General features: G+C 47.8%; 1 protein-coding gene across 5 annotated transcripts in view; it reads left to right on the plus strand.

Annotated features, from left to right (window-relative positions):
* Positions 1–20,258, plus strand: part of MAP3K9 (mitogen-activated protein kinase kinase kinase 9) — a 72,947-nt gene that overhangs the window by 44,341 nt on the left and 8,348 nt on the right. For 3 of the 5 annotated variants that reach the window (XM_084792999.1, XM_084792998.1, XM_084793000.1), the window contains exons 2-10: positions 794–974; positions 8,053–8,201; positions 9,310–9,485; positions 11,429–11,669; positions 13,346–13,468; positions 14,004–14,154; positions 17,393–17,521; positions 17,879–17,991; positions 18,900–19,712. In XM_084792999.1, the coding sequence (XP_084649125.1) occupies positions 892–974; positions 8,053–8,201; positions 9,310–9,485; positions 11,429–11,669; positions 13,346–13,468; positions 14,004–14,154; positions 17,393–17,521; positions 17,879–17,991; positions 18,900–19,712 (1,978 nt within the window). In that variant the 5' untranslated portion in view covers positions 794–891. Of the gene's footprint in view, positions 1–793; positions 975–8,052; positions 8,202–9,309; positions 9,486–11,428; positions 11,670–13,345; positions 13,469–14,003; positions 14,155–16,525; positions 16,595–17,392; positions 17,522–17,878; positions 17,992–18,899; positions 19,713–20,258 lie in introns of all 5 variants that reach the window. The other 2 variants (XM_084792996.1, XM_084792997.1) reach the window with 2 other exon arrangements.

The raw sequence follows: 20,258 nt of genomic DNA on the forward strand, positions 1-20,258 counted from the left end.
AGGTCGCTACGGATGTGGTCCAACACTAAATGCAGACTTATTTAAAACACGGAGGGGAGGGTTGTTTTCGTGGGTTTGTTTTTGGGTTTGTGGTTTTCTTTTGGTTTTAGGTTTTTTATTCCAATATATATATTTTTGTATCCCATGTTGAACATGTATTCTTCCTCACGGGGTGAAGAGGGAACCTTCCTTCTTGCACTGTGATGGTGTCAGTTTCACAGTGTCAGAAGGTGGGTGGGATATGCCTGTAATGGGGTCACAGAGTTGTCTAGACACTGAAACTTTGAAAATCCAACATGCATCTCCAGTGACCTGTGAGTGGGTATAATATATGTGTGCTTTGATGCAGGGAGCCCAGGTGGCTGTTGTTCATAAGGGTCTGTGTGGCTCATAGCAATTCTGTCACTGCAGCAGGGGATCAGGCTCTAAGTCAGGCTGCCTGGAGAGTGACACCATGTTGGCTGAGTGCCCCTTATCCTATGTTTGTGGGACCAGAGAGTTTCAGAATTGGGGTCCTTTTAGATTTGTAAACACCTGTGTAGCTTGACCTCTAAATAGCTTTTAGATAAGGATGTTCGGCCTGCAATGCCTACCTTGTAAGGGCATCGCAGAGACTTGAGAAGGTGTCAACAAAAGTATAGTGTGCAGAGTGAACTGTTGTGGGCTTGAGATGGTGTTTTTTGCTGTCAGTGTATGATGGCGGAACAGCAGCGTCTGCAGGAGAAGGCAGGTGGGCGCAGAGGCCCGTGACTGGTGCTTACCTGGTTTCTTCTCTATTGCTTTCTTCACTCAGTATTGATCCTGCAGAAAGTGGAGAATGGAGACCTGAGTAACAAGATTCTGAAGATCACTGACTTTGGGCTGGCTCGGGAATGGCACCGGACCACCAAGATGAGTGCGGCAGGGACGTACGCTTGGATGGCCCCGGAAGTCATCCGTGCTTCCATGTTCTCCAAAGGCAGCGATGTGTGGAGGTAAGGTGCAGCCCCTGAGTTCCCAGGTCTGTTTTGCCTGCACACTTCAGGACTTGGACCTGAGGTTGCATAGACCCAAGGCACCCCACGTAGGTCTGCGGCCTCTGTAATGATTTCCTAGTGTTGCTAAGGAATGCTGTGGCAATTGCTTCATCCGTGCAGGCACGGCATGCCCTAGATGGCTGGCTCTTCAGGAAAGCTCGGATTCCGGGGCACCGCGCACTTCCATCTCTGACCTGTAGGGTGGGAAATCACCCTATGTCAAGCAGTAGCTTGGTTCAGGCACCTGGCTTGGGCTTCAGGAGCTCCTACTGCTCAGTGCAGGGAGGACTTAACCCGGGATCCTCCCTGTAAGCTGCTGAGCCAGTGGGTCCTCTCTGTGCTGTCTTCTTCTTGATAACTTGGAACTGTCCTTCCCAGTTATCTGCTTATTCTCTTACTCAGGGCTGTGTGTGTGTTGGACATTTATCTAGAAATGGGAATAGATGGGTCCCTAGCGGGTTCTAAGAACTGTGAAGTTACAGACTACACATGGTCAGCTATCTCTACTAGCAAGTGTCAACCTAAGAGGTCACAAGGACATAGATCTAAAAAAATAATCATGTTGCCATTGAAGGAGGATAAGCTACTATAGGACAGACTGTCCTGTCTGAAGGACACCAGGGACACCTTCACATACAGAAGAAGTCTTAGCATCATTTTGTTAATTTAGAAAATAAGCAACTGGAGGTGTTTGGTTTTGCTTTAAGACTGATCTCCTATAGTTCGGGCTGGCTTCCAATTTGATACACAGGGACGGATGCTCGTGACTTCCCAGTCCTCCGGGTTTTTGTATCCCCAGGCACTGGGGTTATAGGTGCCACCGTCTAGGACGACACCTAGGATCTCCAGAGGAATTGTGTTTGCTCTGTGAATTATGTGTAACACATCGTAATAATTGTGTTTTCTAATCCATAAGTTTGAGATATTCTCATTCCTTTAGTTTCTTTCAGTGTTGTTCCTATTCTGAATGTCTTCTCTAATCTCCCCATATATTAGCTACAGAATGAAGTGCCGACTGCGGAGTATGTTTTCCTCCTTGAAAATGTTTGACCTGATAGTCAACTGCTATAGCTCTGTAAAAAGAGCAGTTCTATGTGGCCTGACACTTGCAGTGTCTCATCACACACTAGTGAGATTGATACTAATTAGGCCTCGTCGATGTATTAATTAACCTGGCATTACAAGGAGACCCACCGATGTGGATGCTTATTTAAGAGAAGTGCGTTTCAGCTTCAAGGAGCAGTCTAGGCAGCCCAGGCTGGCAGGACAGCTGTGCCCCATGGGACTCAGATTCTCCAGGTTCCCCACTGTCCTTGTCCTGCTGGTTTAATCTGAGCTGCAGTACTTCTGAGCTACAGTCTGCAGGAAAGGACACCAAGCCTATCCGTGGCTAGAAGCTTGCCTTTGCTCTGGAGACCATCTGTGTGTTCTACACAGCTCCTCTGTCCCGTTGTCTGCACTTGCTTTTCCACTTGGGCCTGAAGAGACACCAAATGCAACTTTAGCTACTGTGTGTCCAATAAAAATTCTCCCAGGAATAGGGAGAGAGTGATTGGAGGAGATACCCCCTCCTACCCCTTCGTCACAGCCGCTGGGCACTCTCTCCCTCCCTTCCCTTTCTCTATAGGCTAACCTGCTTTGTTGTCCTGTCTCACTTCTCTGAGGCTCTGTTCTTTTCTCAGTTGCTTCTGCTGGTGATGATGTGATATGGACAGAGTCTCACCAGGTTCCATTCCTCTTCTTAGTGGGAAGGGAATGTGAACACCTAATTTAGGGTCTTAAAGTGACAGGAAGTGGTAGTCAGGAAAGAGCAGGATCCTGTTACAAGTCTAAGATTTGGGTCTTGTTCCAAAGTCAGTGTTGAAAGCCAGTTGCAGGAGCTGTAGTGAGAGGCATCCAATAAAACCATTTGGTTCCCTAACGGGAACAGCTTAGTGATGAACTTCAGATCAGCGGAAAATACGGTCTACCGGTGTCTTAGTCAGGCTTACTGCTCCTCTACTGAAACATCACGACCAAAGCAAGTTGGGGAGGAAAGGGATTACTCAGCTTATGCTTGCACATCGTTGCTCGTCAGTAAAGGAAGTCAGGACGGGAACTCAAGCAGGGGAGGCAGCTGGAGACAGAAGCTGATGCAGAGGCCATGGAGGGGCGCTGCTTTCTTACAGAACTCAGGGCCACCAGCCCTGATGGGATGGAACCTCACACAGTGGGTTGGGCCCTCCTCCATCACTAATTAAGGGAATACCCTACAGGCTTGCTCACAGCCAGATCTTTTTGGGGCATTTTCTCAATTGAAGCTTCCTCCTTTCAGATGGCTCTAGCTTATGTCAAATTGACTTTAAACTAGTCAGCACAATCAGTGACTCTCTAGCTGAGATTGTTCCCAGTGATGCTGGAGAGATGCTCAGTGGTTAAGATTGCTTACTGCTCTTGCAAGAAGATCCAAGTTTAGTTCTCAGCATCAGTGTTGAGCAACTTAAAACTGCCAGTAACTGTAACTGGAGAGGGTCCGATGCTGGCCAGGACTCTGGAGGCACTTTCTCCCCTGTAATTAAAAAAATTAAGTAAAAATCCTTTTAAATAATAAAATGTTCCTAGGACTTAAGCCCTTGGCCCTGTTTGGTTGATGGCTGCAGTTTGAAAACATAATGCACCTGCTTTTTCCCAGCATTCTTAGCTCCTATGCTGTGGCATTTTCTTGAAGACATGGCTTACTGACTCCTTTATATGGACCTTCACCCCTCACCGCTCAAGCGTGCCCTGAATGGCTCCAAAATATCTGTCTTTACTAGAGGAAAACATCTATTCATACAGAAATATTTACACCCTAGAAACATGTCACCAACTCTGCACTCCCACTCCTGTGCTTTGGGCAGATAGCCTCTTTCAGAATGAGTGGCCTACCATAGTTCAGATCCAGCAGGGCTCCCATCGAGGGTGAACACATGCCTAGGACCTGTGGAAAGCTGATCTAAATGACTTGTGATTCTTTTACGCTGGCATGTGCTGTTTATTGAATCTTTACTATGAGCCATGCACAGGCCACAGTCTCCATCCTCCTCCTCAGCTCTTAAGCCTCCAGGCAGACCAGATCACAGACAAACCAGCAAGCCCAGTGTGGCAGAGCTTCCCTCGTCGATGCTGTGGAGGGGAGAGCCCCAACTCTTCCCCTCATGGGGGTGGCTTGAGATATCGTCATAGGTTACCTAGGTAGGCCTAGTGGGAAACCATTAGAGAAGGGATGCTGGGACACAGACAGGACACACTTAGGTCTTTGTAACACTCTGTATTTAGGGCTAAGATAATGATCATTGCTTGGATGGGGGACAAGGGTCTATGGCACCACTAGTGTAGAAATGGGCATGATACTGAAAGCAGTCAACTGAGGATGGGAGTAGCTCTAACCTAGGAATCTGGCTAGGGGTGCTGAGGGCTCTTTGAAGTTGCATGGTAAAAGCTTCCAAGTGTGACCACTGTCTAGGTAAGTCATAATCAAGGTTTAGCAGAAGTATAGTTTCTTTTTATTTCCTAGCCTGTCCTGTTCCTCCTTCATTCCCTCTCACCCTGCTGCTGGGGGTGGAAACTGTGCTATATATATGTATGTATGTATGTATGTATGTATGTATGTATGTATGTATATGCTAGTCAGACACTTCACCGCTGAAGCGCATCCTCAACTCTAATAGTATAATTAATGGTGTTCAGAGATTACGGGAGCACGCGCAGGGTAGCCTATAAGAGCAGCTGACCATGCATGCACTCATCTCCTGCACCTGCCCAACAACCCATATGTCTTTTTTTTTTTTGTTTGAGAATGTCATACATGAGTACGGTAGTTACATCCTTTCAGCACCCCCTTCCTATTCAACTCCTCCTATGTCCCTCCCACCCCCTCTCAAATTTATGACCTCTTTCTAAACTATTATTGCTTTATATACACCCAGCCTGCGGAGTTCATTTAGTGTTGCTTATATATATACATGTGTTTAGGGCTGACCACTTGGGACTGGATAACCTGTCTGGGCAAAACCAATTCCCCCTCGCTCAGCAGACATTGACTGACTGTGGCTCTTTACCTAGGAGCGGGGCCCCATGAGGTTTTCTCCATCCACTTCAGCACGTCACCTGGTGTCCTTATGCGGGTCTCGTGTGGACAGCCATACTGAGATCTCACAATTGCAGCTCCCTGTCTTGTCTAAAGACACTACTAGCAGCAGAGGGCCTGGACCTTTGAATCTTTGGATTTTTCTGCCTCCTTTTTCACAGTTTCCCATGAGTCTTAGGTATAGCAGTTATACTGGAGATGTACCACTTGGGGTGGAACACCCTACGGTCATTTACTCTGCATTTTGACATGATCTCTGTAATAGTCTCCACCTGTTGCAAAAAGAAGATTCTTTGCTGAGAGATGAGAGCTGTAGTAATCTGTCTATACACACCTATTAACAGAGTGAGAGGTAACCTTTAACCGGAGAGTGTGAAGACTAAAAACTGGTAATATTATTCCCACTCTTTAGGAATTGTAGATTGGCAAACAAACAACTACAGTGCATGGCAGTCAAAACTTAGTAGGCCATGGTAGGCTTACTGTGTCTGAAATTCAACTCCTCTAGAGAGACAAGACAAGTTCTATGACTGACACATCCTGTCAAGATACATAGAGAAAGTGACAGTATCTTGAAGCCTTAATAAAGTAAAGGCAGGATGGCTGGATCATCCCAAGATGCAGGTCCCCAAGCCCAGTGCCCTGGCACGTTGGCACGTAGGCTGGTGCACTGTTTGGAGTCATGAGTGAATTTGGAGCAGCCTGCTCACTCATCTTTATGTGCTGAGCCTTGTCCTCGGAACCCTGACTTTCCTTTTTCCCTAAGCCGTCAGGAGTTAGCTCAAAGGTTGCTTGCTTTTCCTGCTCTGGTCTGTTAGGGATTCCTTCTTTGTGCCCTAATATGTCTGTGGTGGCTCATCTCCGCATTCTAGTTTTGCCTTTTCTGTGCCTCTCACTAATTTCTATGTAGATGACCTATGTCTTTTACCCTGCTTCACAGTGACTGGAGCTGAGGGTTTATATAGACCACCGAACCCATCCAAGACTTCACTTTCTTCACTTGGGAAATAGTGCTCATACTTGCCTACATCCTTGCACAGATTCAGGGTGATGAAAAATGCTGTACTCTCTACACATATAAAATATCATGAGAGGCTTTGGGCGTGGTAACAGCACACCTTTAATGCCAGCATACAGGAGGCAGAAGCCGGAGGATTCTTGAGTTTGAGGCCAGCCTGGGATACAGAGCAAGTTCCAGGAAAACTCAGGACTACACAGAGAAACCCTGTCTTGAAAACAAATAAACAAACAAACAACAACAGCAAACCAAACCAAGAAAACACATTGATAGGTCTGGCAGAGGGGCACAGTGGCCGAATACTTGCCTAGCATGTACAAACCCCTAGCTTCAGTCTCCAGCATTGTGAAAATACAAGGAAAACAGAGTCTAGTGCTGGCACAAACCTGCTATCCAGCACTCAGAAAACTGCAACAGGATAGAAAGCTTGAAACAGCCTGGGCTACATAGCAAGGCCCTTTAAACAAATAAGATTTCCTGTTAAATACACACTGGGCTGTTTCTTCCTCCTCTTCTGCCCCCTCCTCCTCTTCTTCTTCCTCTTCTTCTTCTTCATCTTCCTTCTCCTCCTCTTCTTCCTCCTTTTCCTCTTCCTTCTTCTTAATTATTATTTTGCCTTTACAAAAATGTTTAAATTGCATATATATATATATATATGTATATGAGCATTTTGCCTGGATGTATGTATATGTGTGTGCCACATGCATGCCTGGTGTCCACAGAGGTGAGAAGGGGGTGTGAGATCCCCCGGAACTGGAACTACAGATGATTATTAGGCACCATGTAGATGCAGGAACTGAGCCTGGGTCCTCTGCAAGAGTACAAGTCTCTTAACCACTGAGAGATCCCCATCGTCATTGTTATCAGCATTTAATTTATATGGCCTTCGTTGTAGCTGCACACTAGTGAGGAGCTTTACGGTAAACTAAGGCAGTGTGGCACCTTCCTTCTGGGTGTTCACAGCATTATGTTTTCTTGTCCTAACTTATTCCGGGAACGACAGCATGCTGGGTGGGTTTTCCTGGTTTTGGTTGTAGATCCATGGACACTCTTTCTTCCATCAAGCTTTGTGTCCATTCCCTGACTGGAGATGAAGAACCGTTTCTCTGAACTTGCTAGGTAGGAGACACTGGAATTCTCCCAGCTGGTGTGCTGCTTTGCTCTGCTGACCCAGTCTTCCCTGTGGAGCTTTCCCAACAGAGCTAGGCAGAGGCCTCTGTGGAGGTCCCACTCGTACCAATCTGGAATCAGAAATGTGTTTCACCTAGCAGACATTTAAAGACGTCTTTTACAGGAGCAAAAGCCATGTTGAATAGATGCTCGCTGGTTTTTTTCTAAAGCTAAAAATAAACATAACCAGAACAAAAGTTTTCTAAAAACAGGAAGATTCTGTTTGGGAGCATCTCTTCTACAGGCGTATTTCATTAACAATAGCAGTGAGTCATGGTGGTGCACACCTATAATCCCAGCCCTTGGGAGGCTGAGGCAGGAGGATTATGAGTTCCAGGCCATGCCTATGCTAAGTGGTGAGACCTTGTTTTAAAACAATAAAACTGATATGGCCATTGAATACTTATTTACACTCTGAAAGGCTCGTTGGGGTTTATGACAACTTGTGAGACTGATAGTGGCATTGCTCCTTCCAGAGGAGAGATTAGAGACTCAAAACAACAAAGTGATTTGACCGTGAAGTCAGAGGTGGGGGCTGCTGGAAGAAGACTGAGACCGGATGTTCCTGGCTCCAGAGTCTGTGCTTTGAATCTAGTAGGCTTTGTGGCTCCCCGTTATATTGCTGTGGCTATTTCACCAGCCTTCCTGTGGACTGAGGATGACATGGGGTGCCTGGAAGAACCTCGGTAGCTGTTTGGGTGAGGTAGGAGCTATTATTTCTGTCTTTTTCCTCTCTACAGCTACGGAGTGCTGCTTTGGGAACTGCTGACTGGTGAGGTGCCCTTCCGAGGCATTGACGGCTTAGCAGTGGCTTATGGAGTGGCCATGAACAAACTCGCCCTTCCTATTCCTTCTACGTGTCCAGAACCTTTTGCCAAACTCATGGAAGGTAAACAACTCCCAGCCCAAGGAAAACTGGTGGCTGTTCACCTTTCTGCAGCGCTCGGAAGATACATCCAAATGTCATGATGTCTGCTGCAGAAAGGGGATGTGAAATCTTAGCCACCCAGGGGGAAGGAGGAGTTGGGAGAGCTGTTTCTAGACAGTGGCTACACCCTGCCAAAGCAGGTTCCTTTCTGCAGGGACTGTAGAAATTAGTAACTGAAGCCTGCATCTTATGATGCAGTACAAAACAAGCTGCAGCTGCTCTCTTCCCCGACCTGCATATCCTGTGTGTAGAACAGAAGGTCATCTAGAAGAGAGGGGCTCTAAATGAGGTCACTGGCATCACGAGGAACACAAAGCTAAGCAAAGCCAAGAGGGAATGTGCCTACGTGTTGCCGGCCGGGCGGCGACTGTGTAGAACTCACTCCTCCTGTCTCAACCTGATGCTTTTCCCTTTGCTTTCTTCTCCCATTGAGATTAGGGGATAGTAGCTTGTGTGTGCGTGTGCGTGTGCGTGTGCGTGTGCGTGTGTGTGTGTGTGTGTGTGTGTGTGTGTGAATTTGGGGCACAGTCACCATGGCCCACTGGAATCATGTAAGGGGTAATCAGGCAATGCGTCAGGCACAGGAAGCTTTGTTCTTGTTTTCCTTGGCTTACTCAATGGTGTGTACAGGGCACAGCGTTTGACTTCTGGTGTCCCCTCGTCGTGGTTATGATGACACAGTCTGCTTCACTGTCTGGTGATTCCCTAAACTCAGGGCTCTATTTCCTTTTCTTTCTTTCTTTCTTTTCTTTCTTTCTTTCTTTTTTTTTTTTTTAAGATTTACTTATTTTTATGTGTATTGATGTTTTGCCTACATGTGTGTCTGTGTGAAGGTGCCAGATCCTCTGGAACTGGAATTACAGACAGTTGTGAGCCGCCATGTGGGTGCTGGGAATTGAACCTGGGTCCTCTGGAGGAGCAGCCAGTGCTCTTAACATCTGAGCCATCCCTCCATCCCTAGAAGGAGAAATTGAGGCCGTTTTCCGGTAAGTGGGGCCATGCAGTGTCCCGAGGCTTCCGTTTGCCTCTGCCCACTCACGTTTCCCTCTTTTCTTGCTCTTCCATCCAGACTGCTGGAATCCAGACCCCCACTCACGTCCATCTTTTACAAGCATCCTGGACCAGCTGATGACTATAGAAGAGTCTGGTTTCTTTGAGATGCCCAAGGACTCCTTCCATTGCCTGCAGGATGACTGGAAACATGAGATTCAGGAGATGTTTGATCAACTCAGGGCCAAGGAAAAGGTAGAGAGGAGGGAAAGGCATGCGTTGTCTCAGCAGGCAAGCCTCCCTGGGGCTCCTGCACTTGGTGCGCCCACCCACTCACACCAGTGCCTTTCTCTGTGGGATCTGCGTGATGATCCACATCACAGGGTAGCAGCCTGAAACAGTCAGTTTTCGTGTTTTTATGGGAAGCATTCCAAACTCAAGTCATCTGGGGACTTTAGCACCTCTTGGCTTGCCGGAGCTCTGCTTTGGGGTTTAATAGTCATTCCCCCAGCCCTCTCCTTTTCTGTGGTACGGCCCGAGCAGTCAGCATTCACACATATGAAACTGATAGTGTGCAGTTGGGCAGGGCCAAATGCAGGGGCCTGAGAGGTGGTCATATAGTCTTGATTAGTTTCCTTTTTTCTCTTCTCACTCCGTACTGTAGAAATTTGTGGAGTTAATAGTGTGATAGCCAGACATGGTAGCACATGCCTGTAATCTCAGCTCTCAGGAGGCTGAGGAAGGAGGATTGCAAGTTTGAGACCAAATTGTAGTACATTTTAAGTTCAACCAGCCAGGGCTATAAAGTGACTGTAAGACTAGCCTGGGCTACAATATAAAACCCTGTCGCAAAGGATTAAATGAATAAATAAATAGCAGTGTGATAATAATAGAATGTAAAATTGTATAACTTACTGTTTCTCTTTATTTTCCCCACTTGAAAAGCCTAATGAAACCTCTTAGTCCTGCAAGTATGATAGCATGTGGGGCCGGAGTGACTGGTTCCGTCTCACAGCTGAGGGCCCATGGCTTCACCTTCCCGGAGCTAGTAAGTGAGGAAGTAGGACCTTGAACTGGGGCCACCTAAGTCCCAGCCCTATGTTCTTTGCAATACCACTGTTGTCCCTACGCAGATGGTTTAAAGGTAAATTCAGGATCTGATTCCAAGAGGCCAGTCTCCTTTGCAGCACTGTGATCCTAAGCAGAGTATCGTTTGGCAGGTCACACAATTAACATGCCATAGTGGCTGCGGCTGCGGGGAGCTAGTAGCAGATCATTAGGGTCCCTCTGAATGAGCCGATGATGGAGCTCCTTTCACTTCTACTCCTCCAGCTAGGAGGAGCCCTACAGTGTCTGCAGTGGCTGGGTTTTGTTAAGATTGCTAAATCACCAACTCCTGGCCACCTTTTTTTTTTTTTTACAATCGTAATATACTTTATATATTACACAAGCCAGTAGGAAAAATGAAAATTTGATCTTGTCAAGTAGTTTCAGTAGTTTTCTTTTCATGGCTTGACTTTACCACTGTCTACCACAGTCCAAGAGTATTAAATGGACCATTGCAGAAGTGAACAGTTTCATGGTTTCAATTGCATGCTGTTCTGAGCATCATCATCATGCAGTCTTGTTCTGTCCTTCCTGGGGACAGTCATCCTTCTGACACTTGATAGTATTGATCTTGGGTTTCTTGCTGGCTACTGTGAGATGCCAGTTCTGTGTTTAGGCAACCCTTATTTTATTTAATAAAGGTTCCAAAGGACAAGAGTAGCAACGCTGGTGATTTTAATGTAATATATTGTTATCATTATACTATTAGTTGTTAATATCTTACAATGCCTAACTTAGAGTTTAAATTTTAAGATGGAGGCATTTTAGAGGAAGATGCACAATACATAGAGAGGTCAGAAGGATCCGTTGCTTCATACCTTCCCTGTGGGTCTTGGACATACTCCCCAAGGATAAGGAGACACGTCATGTCTCCAGGCTTGCTCTATGGCGTTAGCCTCTCTGGCTGTATTCACATTGTGGCTGGGCTCCACTTTCCTTTCACACCGTGCTGGCGAGTGTTCCCTTTCCGGCTAACTGCTGAGTGTTCTCTCTCTCCTGGGCACCATGGGAGAGCTCTCTGGGTTGTCTTAGCCCAGATCCTTTCTGCACTGACTCCCGCTCTTCCCTCGGCTGGCTCTGCCTGTCTGTAGGAGCTCCGCACCTGGGAGGAGGAGCTGACCCGGGCTGCTCTCCAGCAGAAGACCCAGGAGGAGCTGCTGCGACGCCGGGAGCAGGAACTGGCTGAGCGGGAGATCGACATCCTGGAGCGAGAGCTCAACATCATCATCCACCAGCTGTGCCAGGAGAAGCCCAGGGTGAAGAAACGCAAGGGCAAGTTCAGGAAGAGCCGGCTCAAGCTGAAGGACGGCAACCGCATCAGCCTCCCCTCGGGTCAGCGGCAGAGGGGCGCGGGAGCGGGAGCTGCTGTGGGGGTTGGTGGAGTCAGGCTGTGCTTGGAGACACAGACCATGACTCTCAAAGTGAAGCCTGTTGGAATGGTCCATGTCGCTCAGTGGAGGACAGGCTTTCTGGGGGACTGTTCACTGTGAGTGACCGCAGAGTATGTAGTGATGACCAACCCCCTAGGCCCAAGTTGCTCAAAGCATGCAGCCCGCAAAGGCACACTCCACTTTAAACAAAAGGTGGATGTGTATCGTTGGGCCAGGGGATTCTCAGGTGTTAATATATGAGAAGTCTTCTTCTGGGGAGGGGCAGGGTTTCAAGACAAGGTTTCTCTGTGTAGCCTTGGTTGGCCTGACTCGCTTTGTAAACCAGGCTGGCCTTGATCTCACAGTGATCTTCCTGCCTCTGCCTTCCGAGTGCTGGGATTAAAGGTGTGCAACACCACCCTGGGTATATATAAGAAGTCTTAACCCTACAAAGTACAAATTATCTCAAATTTCTTTTAGTAATTAGTTCTCAGTGCATTTAACATTAGGTTAAGATGTAAAGATTTCCTATTATAAGATTCATCAACAGCCTCTCAGAGGCACATTGGCTCCGTAAAGGTACATTTTTCAGTACTGTTACTGAATTCCCCTGGGGGAATCCAAAGAAATAAGAAACTGTGAGTTAGAGTCTTGGTGGAATGTACTGTGCCCATGGGGGAAGGTGAGTATTTCTATAGATAAAAAAATCCTAGTCCTAAGGCCTTAGGAAGCAAGCTCATTAGAAGTTAAGGAAACGAAGAAAAATGACACAGTCAGAGTGGCTACGGTTGATCTTTGTAAGCGTGGGATGATGGCTTAGATACAGCCAAGGGAATTAAGTCATCAAATTGAGAGAATGTGCTCATGGGATCATACACCCTTGTCACATATAATTTGGTTGTCTTTTGTTGCTGTTGTTTGGGGTGTTTGTGTGTGTCTGTGTCTGTGTGTGTCTGTGTGTGTGTGTTTTCAAATAGTGTGGTATCTTTAGGTACATTTGGAGCTTCTAGAGTATTCCAGGACACTGCTATGAACTACTAGTGTGGATATGAAGTTACTATTCCCGTGTGCAGGGAACGGTTAATCTAGTGGAGACCCAGTGCCTCTCTGATGGTTGAGGAAGCTCAGAATTTAAGAGCTGGAGGCTTCATGTTCTTCATGCAGTATCAAAGCTGCCTTTAAGCTGTATAAGAATTGGGGTCCTTTTCCCATTTCTGTTGCCTCCCTGAGTTCCCACCATGGGCAGGTTCTTAACACCCTGCTCTGCCTACACTTTGAGAGGAGCGTCAGACACTCCCCATTTGGTACCTAAAAAGGACGTGCACGGTGACAGATCATCTGAAACATAATTTCAAGTAGCATTTCCTAGAATAATCTACATGGTGACATGCATTGAAAAGCAACTCTCAGTCCGTAATCACATCATCTGTGTCTGTTAAACCAAGAGCTTTATGAAGACTGCCCTCAGTGTGCTCATGTTGTCATGTGTCCCTTTGGGAAGAAGGGATGGCTCTGAAAGAAAACATTTCCCAGATAAGCAAAACTTTTTAGGTCTATCCCTCAGGTCCACCAGGAGACACAGACTTCTTGAATGAATTTGACTATGTGTAACACGCATGTTTGTCTCTCCCCATGCAGATTTCCAGCACAAGTTCACCGTGCAGGCCTCCCCAACCATGGATAAAAGGAAGAGTCTGATCAGCAACCGGTCGAGCCCCCCTGCAAGCCCCACCATCATCCCTCGCCTCCGAGCCATCCAGTGTGAGACAGTTTTCAAACCTGAGGCCACACATACCAGGGCCACTTGTCCCCTGCTCTGCTCAGCCACTGACTAATCCAGGCTTGTCCAGCCATAACATCTGCCACCTTCTCCGACAATGTGTACCCACATGCATGTCCATTTGCAGACCCTTAGCCTTCCTGCTCTGTGTCTCCACGTTAACTTCTGTGTATCTCCTCCACCTTTAACCCCTAGTCAGATATCAGCACTGGGGATTATGGGTATAAAAAGTTCTTCGGGAAATTGTAAGCAGTTTGGAGACTGGTGTGATAAAGATGCAGGTTGGTGTCCCCCTTGAGGACTTCCACACTATCTGCCCTACTTTCCAAGCTGAGGTTCTCCAAAGCCTAGGCCTTGGGAATACTTGTCAAAGCCACAGCGTGGACCAAACCTGGACTAGTTTATTTTTACTATAATATTTGCTTAAAATAAATGTGTGTGCGTGTGCGTGTGCGTGTGTGTTGTCTTCTGCCATTTTTGGAGATACTTATCTTACTTAACCTTTGTTATTCACAGTGACACCAGGAGAAAGTAGTAAAACCTGGGGCCGGAGCTCAGTTGTCCCAAAAGAAGAAGAAGAGGAGGAGAAGAGAGCCCCAAAGAAGAAGGGCCGGACGTGGGGACCAGGAACACTTGGGCAGAAGGAGCTCCCCTCAGGAGATGAAGGGTAAGAGCCGGCTGATGTGAAGTTCCTCTCACCTAAAGACCAGCACAGCGCTGTCAGATGTGACAAGAAGTGCTTTCTCTCGTGTGCGTTTTAATACTTTCTAGGAAAGTATAAAGGTTTTGTTTTACTTTTTAAAACAGACTAGCCGAAGCCGTCTCAAGCTCTCCAGCCTCCTGCCTCCACCTCCTGAGTGCTGGAATTGCAGGTGGGCGCTGCTCCCACTGAGCAATTCTTGAGCTTTCTGGAGAGTTGCCCACTTCTCCTCGATCCTGGCCTCTTTCACAGGGCGGAAGCTGTCAGGCTGCTTCCAGGAAAGGCTAGATGACATTTCAGGCTTGTGGCTGTGCATGGTGCCAGAGAAATACAAACGCTGCCCCAGACTCTGAGTAACGCATAAATGAACGAGCACATCTAGCTGTGTTCCAGTCAGACTCACAGAGACACGTGGCGGGCAGGGCTAGGTTCAGCCCACTGTTTGCTGCCTCCTGCTAATGTTCTTCTCAAAGCAGCCGGTAGCCCAGAGATGACAGAGATGAAGGAAATCAGGCCAGGTGCTCCACTTAGACCTGAGTCTTCCCTGTAAGTGTCTGCTAAGAGGAGAAGGGAGGAAGAACAGGGTGAGCGAGGGCTTTACCCTGAAATGGAGGCAGGCCCGGTACCTCAGCCCTGGTAGTGCCCTAGACTATGCTGTGCACCCACTGGGCTGTTTTCCTACTGCACCCCTAACCACACCTATTAGTGCCCTCCTAGGCAAAGGGTCTTAGTGCCTTAAATATGCTGCATCCTCACTTGTAGGCTTGAGGCCTGGGAGGCAAACTCTTCATAGGCCAGGCCACCGGATGTCACAGAGAGGGTCTTGGATGTGGGCTCAGCTCCACATATAGCTGTGGAAGCTCGTGTCTGCTCACCTACAGAATGGGCATAAGACTAGCACCCAGCTTGCAGAGTGCATGTAAGGGTTGGCTGAGTTAATCTTTGTGAAGTCAGTCAGCTGGCTCATGGTGGACATATGTACTTATCAACTGGGATGATTGTTTTCTGCCTTCCAGGTCATCTAACTAACACCCAAAGTGTGACGTCATAGTTTGTATTTCTTTTAGAATATGTCCTGGCTATTCTAAGTATGAGGATGGAGGTCCTGTCATCATTTTCAGTGACATCCCATTGGTCACTGACTCGAGCCTCCAAACCTGTCAAGCTAGCTTTGGTAATCTTTTGAGTACTAACATTCACATTCAAACTCTTTGTTCTTCCCATCTGAGCTCAAGAGGAAAATAACAATTTATTTAAAAATTTGATCTATACTGACAAGTAAGACTTTGAAATCACTAAGTTCCTTTGCATAGAGAGTGTACACTTGTAGGAAAAGCCACCGTGCTGTGTGTGGATGCAGCACGAGTGGCCTTGGTTTGGGGGGAGGTTTGCAGCAAACGTGCAGAACTCAGGAGAGGAGGGAGGAGCCCCTTGCACTCTGCCCTCCATGGCCTGGCTCTCAGGAACTCAGTCACCTTGAATCACTGGCTGTTTCTGACGTAGGCATGAAGTCTAGGGTTAGCCAGCCTACCTGTGGAGTCTGGGGATTAGTCTTTTTACACTAAGTTTTCAGTGATCATACACTGTAGCGGGTTTTACTGTGGCATTTGTGTAATAAAGATCATAATAGCTTTTCTTACTCCCCCGATGCCCTCCCCCCCCTCCCCCCCTGCTTCCCTCCTCTCCCCAAATAGGATTCTAGTGGTTTTTTTCTGGTTCTGCTTCACTTAATGTTTTTTTGTTTTGTTTTGTTGGTCTTGATAGTAAATTAACCTTCTTGCTACACCAACAAAATGTTAACTTTGTATTTGTTTTTCTTCTTATAAAAATCTGTGCTTGTAGACTTTTGAGATAGTTAAGAAGCACACGCCTTGATTTTTTTTTTTTTTAATTCTCAGTTCTCATTGAAGAAATAAAAGTATACTCTAACAAGCTTGAGTCTGTATCTCTTTAATATCAGAAATGTTAGAGATCTCTCCATGATAGTGTTTCTAATTTTAGTGCCGGTTGACTGAAGAAAATTCATAATGGCAAAACCCTCGAATTCAGTAGAGTGACTCCCACCTTCCCCTTCCTCTAACGGTGCAGCTCACTGCTGGCAGCTTGGGCATTTTGGATTCCCAGCCCACTGAAGTTACCCTCTGGCTCTCCTTACATTGGAAGGGTCTGGGCCTGCAGAGCTCTGATGTGGCAGTCTTTTCCTGGGGTGGGTTTGCTGATTGGACAAGCGGAGGGCGGCTGGCCACCTAGCTGGTCCAGCAGGGGCAGTTTGACTATGGGGGAGGGTGAGCTGACTGTGGTGTCCACTACATTTGCTGACTCTCTTTATTCATTGAAGATCCCCCCAGAGACGGGAAAAAACTAATGGCTTAAGTACCCCGTCAGAGTCTCCACATTTCCACTTGGGGTGAGTCTGGGCTCCACCCATCCACAAGCTGTATTAGCAGCCTTTCCATTTCCTTGTCCTCATTCCTCATCACTGCAAGGGACACGCTGGTTTGGTTTGGTTTTGCTTTGTTTTAAGAGCAGTGCACCTTGGGAAAATCCCTCTGTTGACCCACCCCAGTTGCTGGGATGCTCCTTGCACAGTGTTTCTAGTGAAGGCCACGTGACTGTGTATCCTTGAGCACTGGCTTTTATTTGCAGTTCTGGCTTCCTTGGGGCCCAGGACTAGAGGAAATATCGTAACATTGCAGCTGGAAGTCCCAGGCTGTGGATTTGGCTTCTCTCTAGCTCTGAGTTCTGTGCTTCAACTTGTCAGTGTTTCTGACTGCACTTAAAACACACTTCTGAGGCCAAGGAGAAAGTTGAGCCTTCTCTCTCACTCTGGTGGCTTGAGACCCTGAGCGAATAGGCTCTGCACGAGTGGGTCTTTAGCATTTAAAAACAAGAGTCCCCTCTGGTTGACTGCTAGATTGTCAATGCCACCATAGCATGCTCATTCCTCATCGCTCCCTTTTACTGCTCTCCAGGGAGAGATCAGATCCCTCTTTGTAAGGGAGCTGATGGGAATCCATTCTATCCTGAGAGTTTCCAGGCTTGCCCAGTGAGCAGGGATTTGAAATCAAGCTGCTGTCCTTTATCTCCATGCGCAGACAAGCCAAGGGCTTGAGCACCACATAGTGTCTTCCCCATAGAGGTCTGTCCCGAGTGCACTGGGTTAGTGCAGCTTTGTTGCTTGATTTTTTTTTTTTTCCTTTTGAAGAGTGAATGGCTTTGGAAGCTTAAGCATGCGAGATAGACGCTTGGAACGAGACGCTGAGAAACATTATGAGTGGAGTGGCCCGGGCCATTTCTGCTGGCTCCTCTGCCCCGTGCTTGCCTTGCACTGCAGGTGTCTGCACTGAAATACTTGTGATGTTACGAGTGTTTTGTGTTCACTTCCATGAGTTGATTGCCTTTCCTTAAGAATGGCTCAGACAAGACCCTCCCCAAGCTCAGCCCTTACTCTCTGTCTGCTTGCCTACCTACCCACTCAATCTTCCCATGATTCACAGCATGTGAGGGGCTGGGTTAAACCACCACTTCCATCCCCCAGCACCTGTACTGTCCATGAAGTAGGAGGGGTCAGGAAGACCTGTCTGCTCCCCAAGGCTTGTCAGTGTGATTAAGTAGACAGTCTCTGAATGCCCATGGAGGCCAGGGCAAGGGAAACATCCAGTCCTGACAGGTCTCCTCCGTATCCCTTCAGCCTCAGGTCCCTGGTAGATGGATACAAACAGTGGTCATCCAGTGCCCCCAACCTGGGGAAGGGCCCTCGGAGCAGCCCCGCCCTGCCTGGGTTTACCAGCCTTATGGAGATAGGTAAGTATAGCTTTTGCCTTGGCTTCTTCCCGTTTCCTTAGAGAACTCTTGCCCAGACTTCCAGAATTGTTTAAGGATTCCTAATACTATCTATAGGATTTGTCTTGTTTTTGTTCCCGACCTCCGATCCCCTGCTCTCACTCTTCCATTTTATCAGGTCTTCCTAAACCATAGTGTTCTTTTATTGTAGCTATGGAACCCATCTTTGGTTTCATGCCCCAAGAATTCAGCAAGGATCTCCCTGGGGCAGTGTGCAAGGATGAGGACTTCCCCCTTTCCAAGCCTTTCCAGTGTTACTACTCTCTGGCTACTGAGTGGTGGCTGAGCTCTTCAGATGCTCCCCCAGTGTCCTTTTCTCTGTAATTTCCAAGTCACAGTAGACCCATCAGTAGAACAGATTGGCCTTCACCAATGTAGAGGATTCTGGTTTCTTTTGCAGACCAGCCTTAAGTTGTTTTGCTAAGCATCATGCTATAAATCCAAAGCCTTTCCAGTTCTAAGGCACAAGAATATTAGAAACATTTCTTTTATCTAGTGTTCTAGGAATTCATACTGCATGTTCTTGTAAAAAGTCCCTGTTGAGCTAAAGGTATAGCCGTGGTAGCTCACTTGCCTAGCGTGGATGAAGTTGTCTCTAGCACTGTACACACCCTCAGAGGAGTCCGTAAGGAGGGAGCAGATTAGCTGATCCCCTTTCCTGCAGTAGAGGATTGGGCTCTGGAATGCAGGTGAATAATTTCCCATGTTGTTCTCAGTTGAATGTGGTAGAAAACAGTCCCTGGTGGCTCCATGCCCAGGTTTATATCCTGCATCTCTGACACGGAGTCAGAGGTGTCAGAGGAGCCAGAGTTGGGAGAAGGACCAGACTCATCACTCCATATTTCTGTGCATTTCTCTTGTTTTCACAGAGGATGAGGATAGTGAAGGCCTAGGAAGTAGAGAGAATCATCTACAGCATTCGCCCAACCAGTCCTACCTCTGTATCCCATTTCCTCGTGGAGAGGATGGGGATGGCCCCTCTAGTGATGGTGTTCATGAGGAGCCCACCCCCGTCAACTCAGCCACCAGTACCCCGCAGCTGACGCCAACCAACAGCCTCAAACGCAGTGGGACCCACCACCGGCGCTGTGAGGTGGCTCTGCTTGGCTGTGGAGCTGTTCTGGCAGCCACAGGCCTTGGGTTTGACTTACTGGAAGCTGGCAAGTGCCCATTGCTTCCCCCAGAGGAGCCTGAGCCACCAGCCCGAGAGGAGAAGAAGAGACGAGAGGGTCTTTTCCAAAGGGCCAGCCGTCCTCGTCGGAGTACCAGCCCCCCATCCCGGAAGATCTTCAAGAAGGAAGAGCCAATGATGTTGCTGGGAGATCCCTCTGCCTCCTTGACACTGCTGTCTCTCTCCTCCATCTCTGAATGCAATTCTACCCGCTCCCTGCTGCGCTCTGACAGTGATGAGATCGTGGTGTATGAAATGCCAGTCAGCCCAGCCGAAGCTCCACCCCTAACCCCATGCACCCACAACCCCCTGGTTAATGTCCAAGTGGAGCGCTTCAAGCGAGACCCCAACCAGTCCCTGACTCCCACCCATGTCACCCTCACAACGCCCTCGCAGCCTAGTTGTCACAGGAGGACTCCTTCCGATGGGGCTCTTAAGCCAATGGCAGCCCCTCCAGCACTAGCCAGCAGGAGCCCCTCCAGCAATGGCCTGAGTCCCAGTCTGGGAGCAGGTGAGTTCTGGCCACTTCCTCTTTTCTCCTGGCTTCTTTTGTGGCCCTCAGGGCATAAAGATGTTTGTAGGTGGCTCATTTTCTCCTTTCTAATTCTGGATTCAAATAAGCCCCATTTCTTTCTCTCTTGCTCAACCATGCAAGAAATATGATCTGGGATTGGCAGGGTGTTCAGAGTTGCCTGACTTCTCTCTGCCCTGTATGATGAGCATCTTCTCCTGACTGTTGAAAGGAGATGGGTTGGCTATAGGAGGCCAGACATGGGCCTCAGCGGCACGCGGACACCCTGCTTCAGGGTTCTGACATCCAAGGGCAGCGGTCAAGCTGCTTCTTCCCTAAAGATCCTGCAGCTAAAGGAAGGTGTCTTCGCCACACCTAGGCAGGGTGTTTTCTGCCACATACTTGAGTCCCTGCTATTAAAGCATTAGTTTAGACACACACCTGAGGCCAGCTGCCACCCATCCATCCATCACGTTCTCCATTACTAATCCTTGAGTCATACCCACCCGTTCACACCTGAGATGTGTCCAGTAGGTGGCTGTACAC

This window comes from Acomys minous (assembly GCF_964271855.1).
Source record: "Acomys minous genome assembly, chromosome: 8".
In the NCBI taxonomy this organism is placed as follows: Eukaryota; Metazoa; Chordata; class Mammalia; order Rodentia; family Muridae; genus Acomys; species Acomys minous.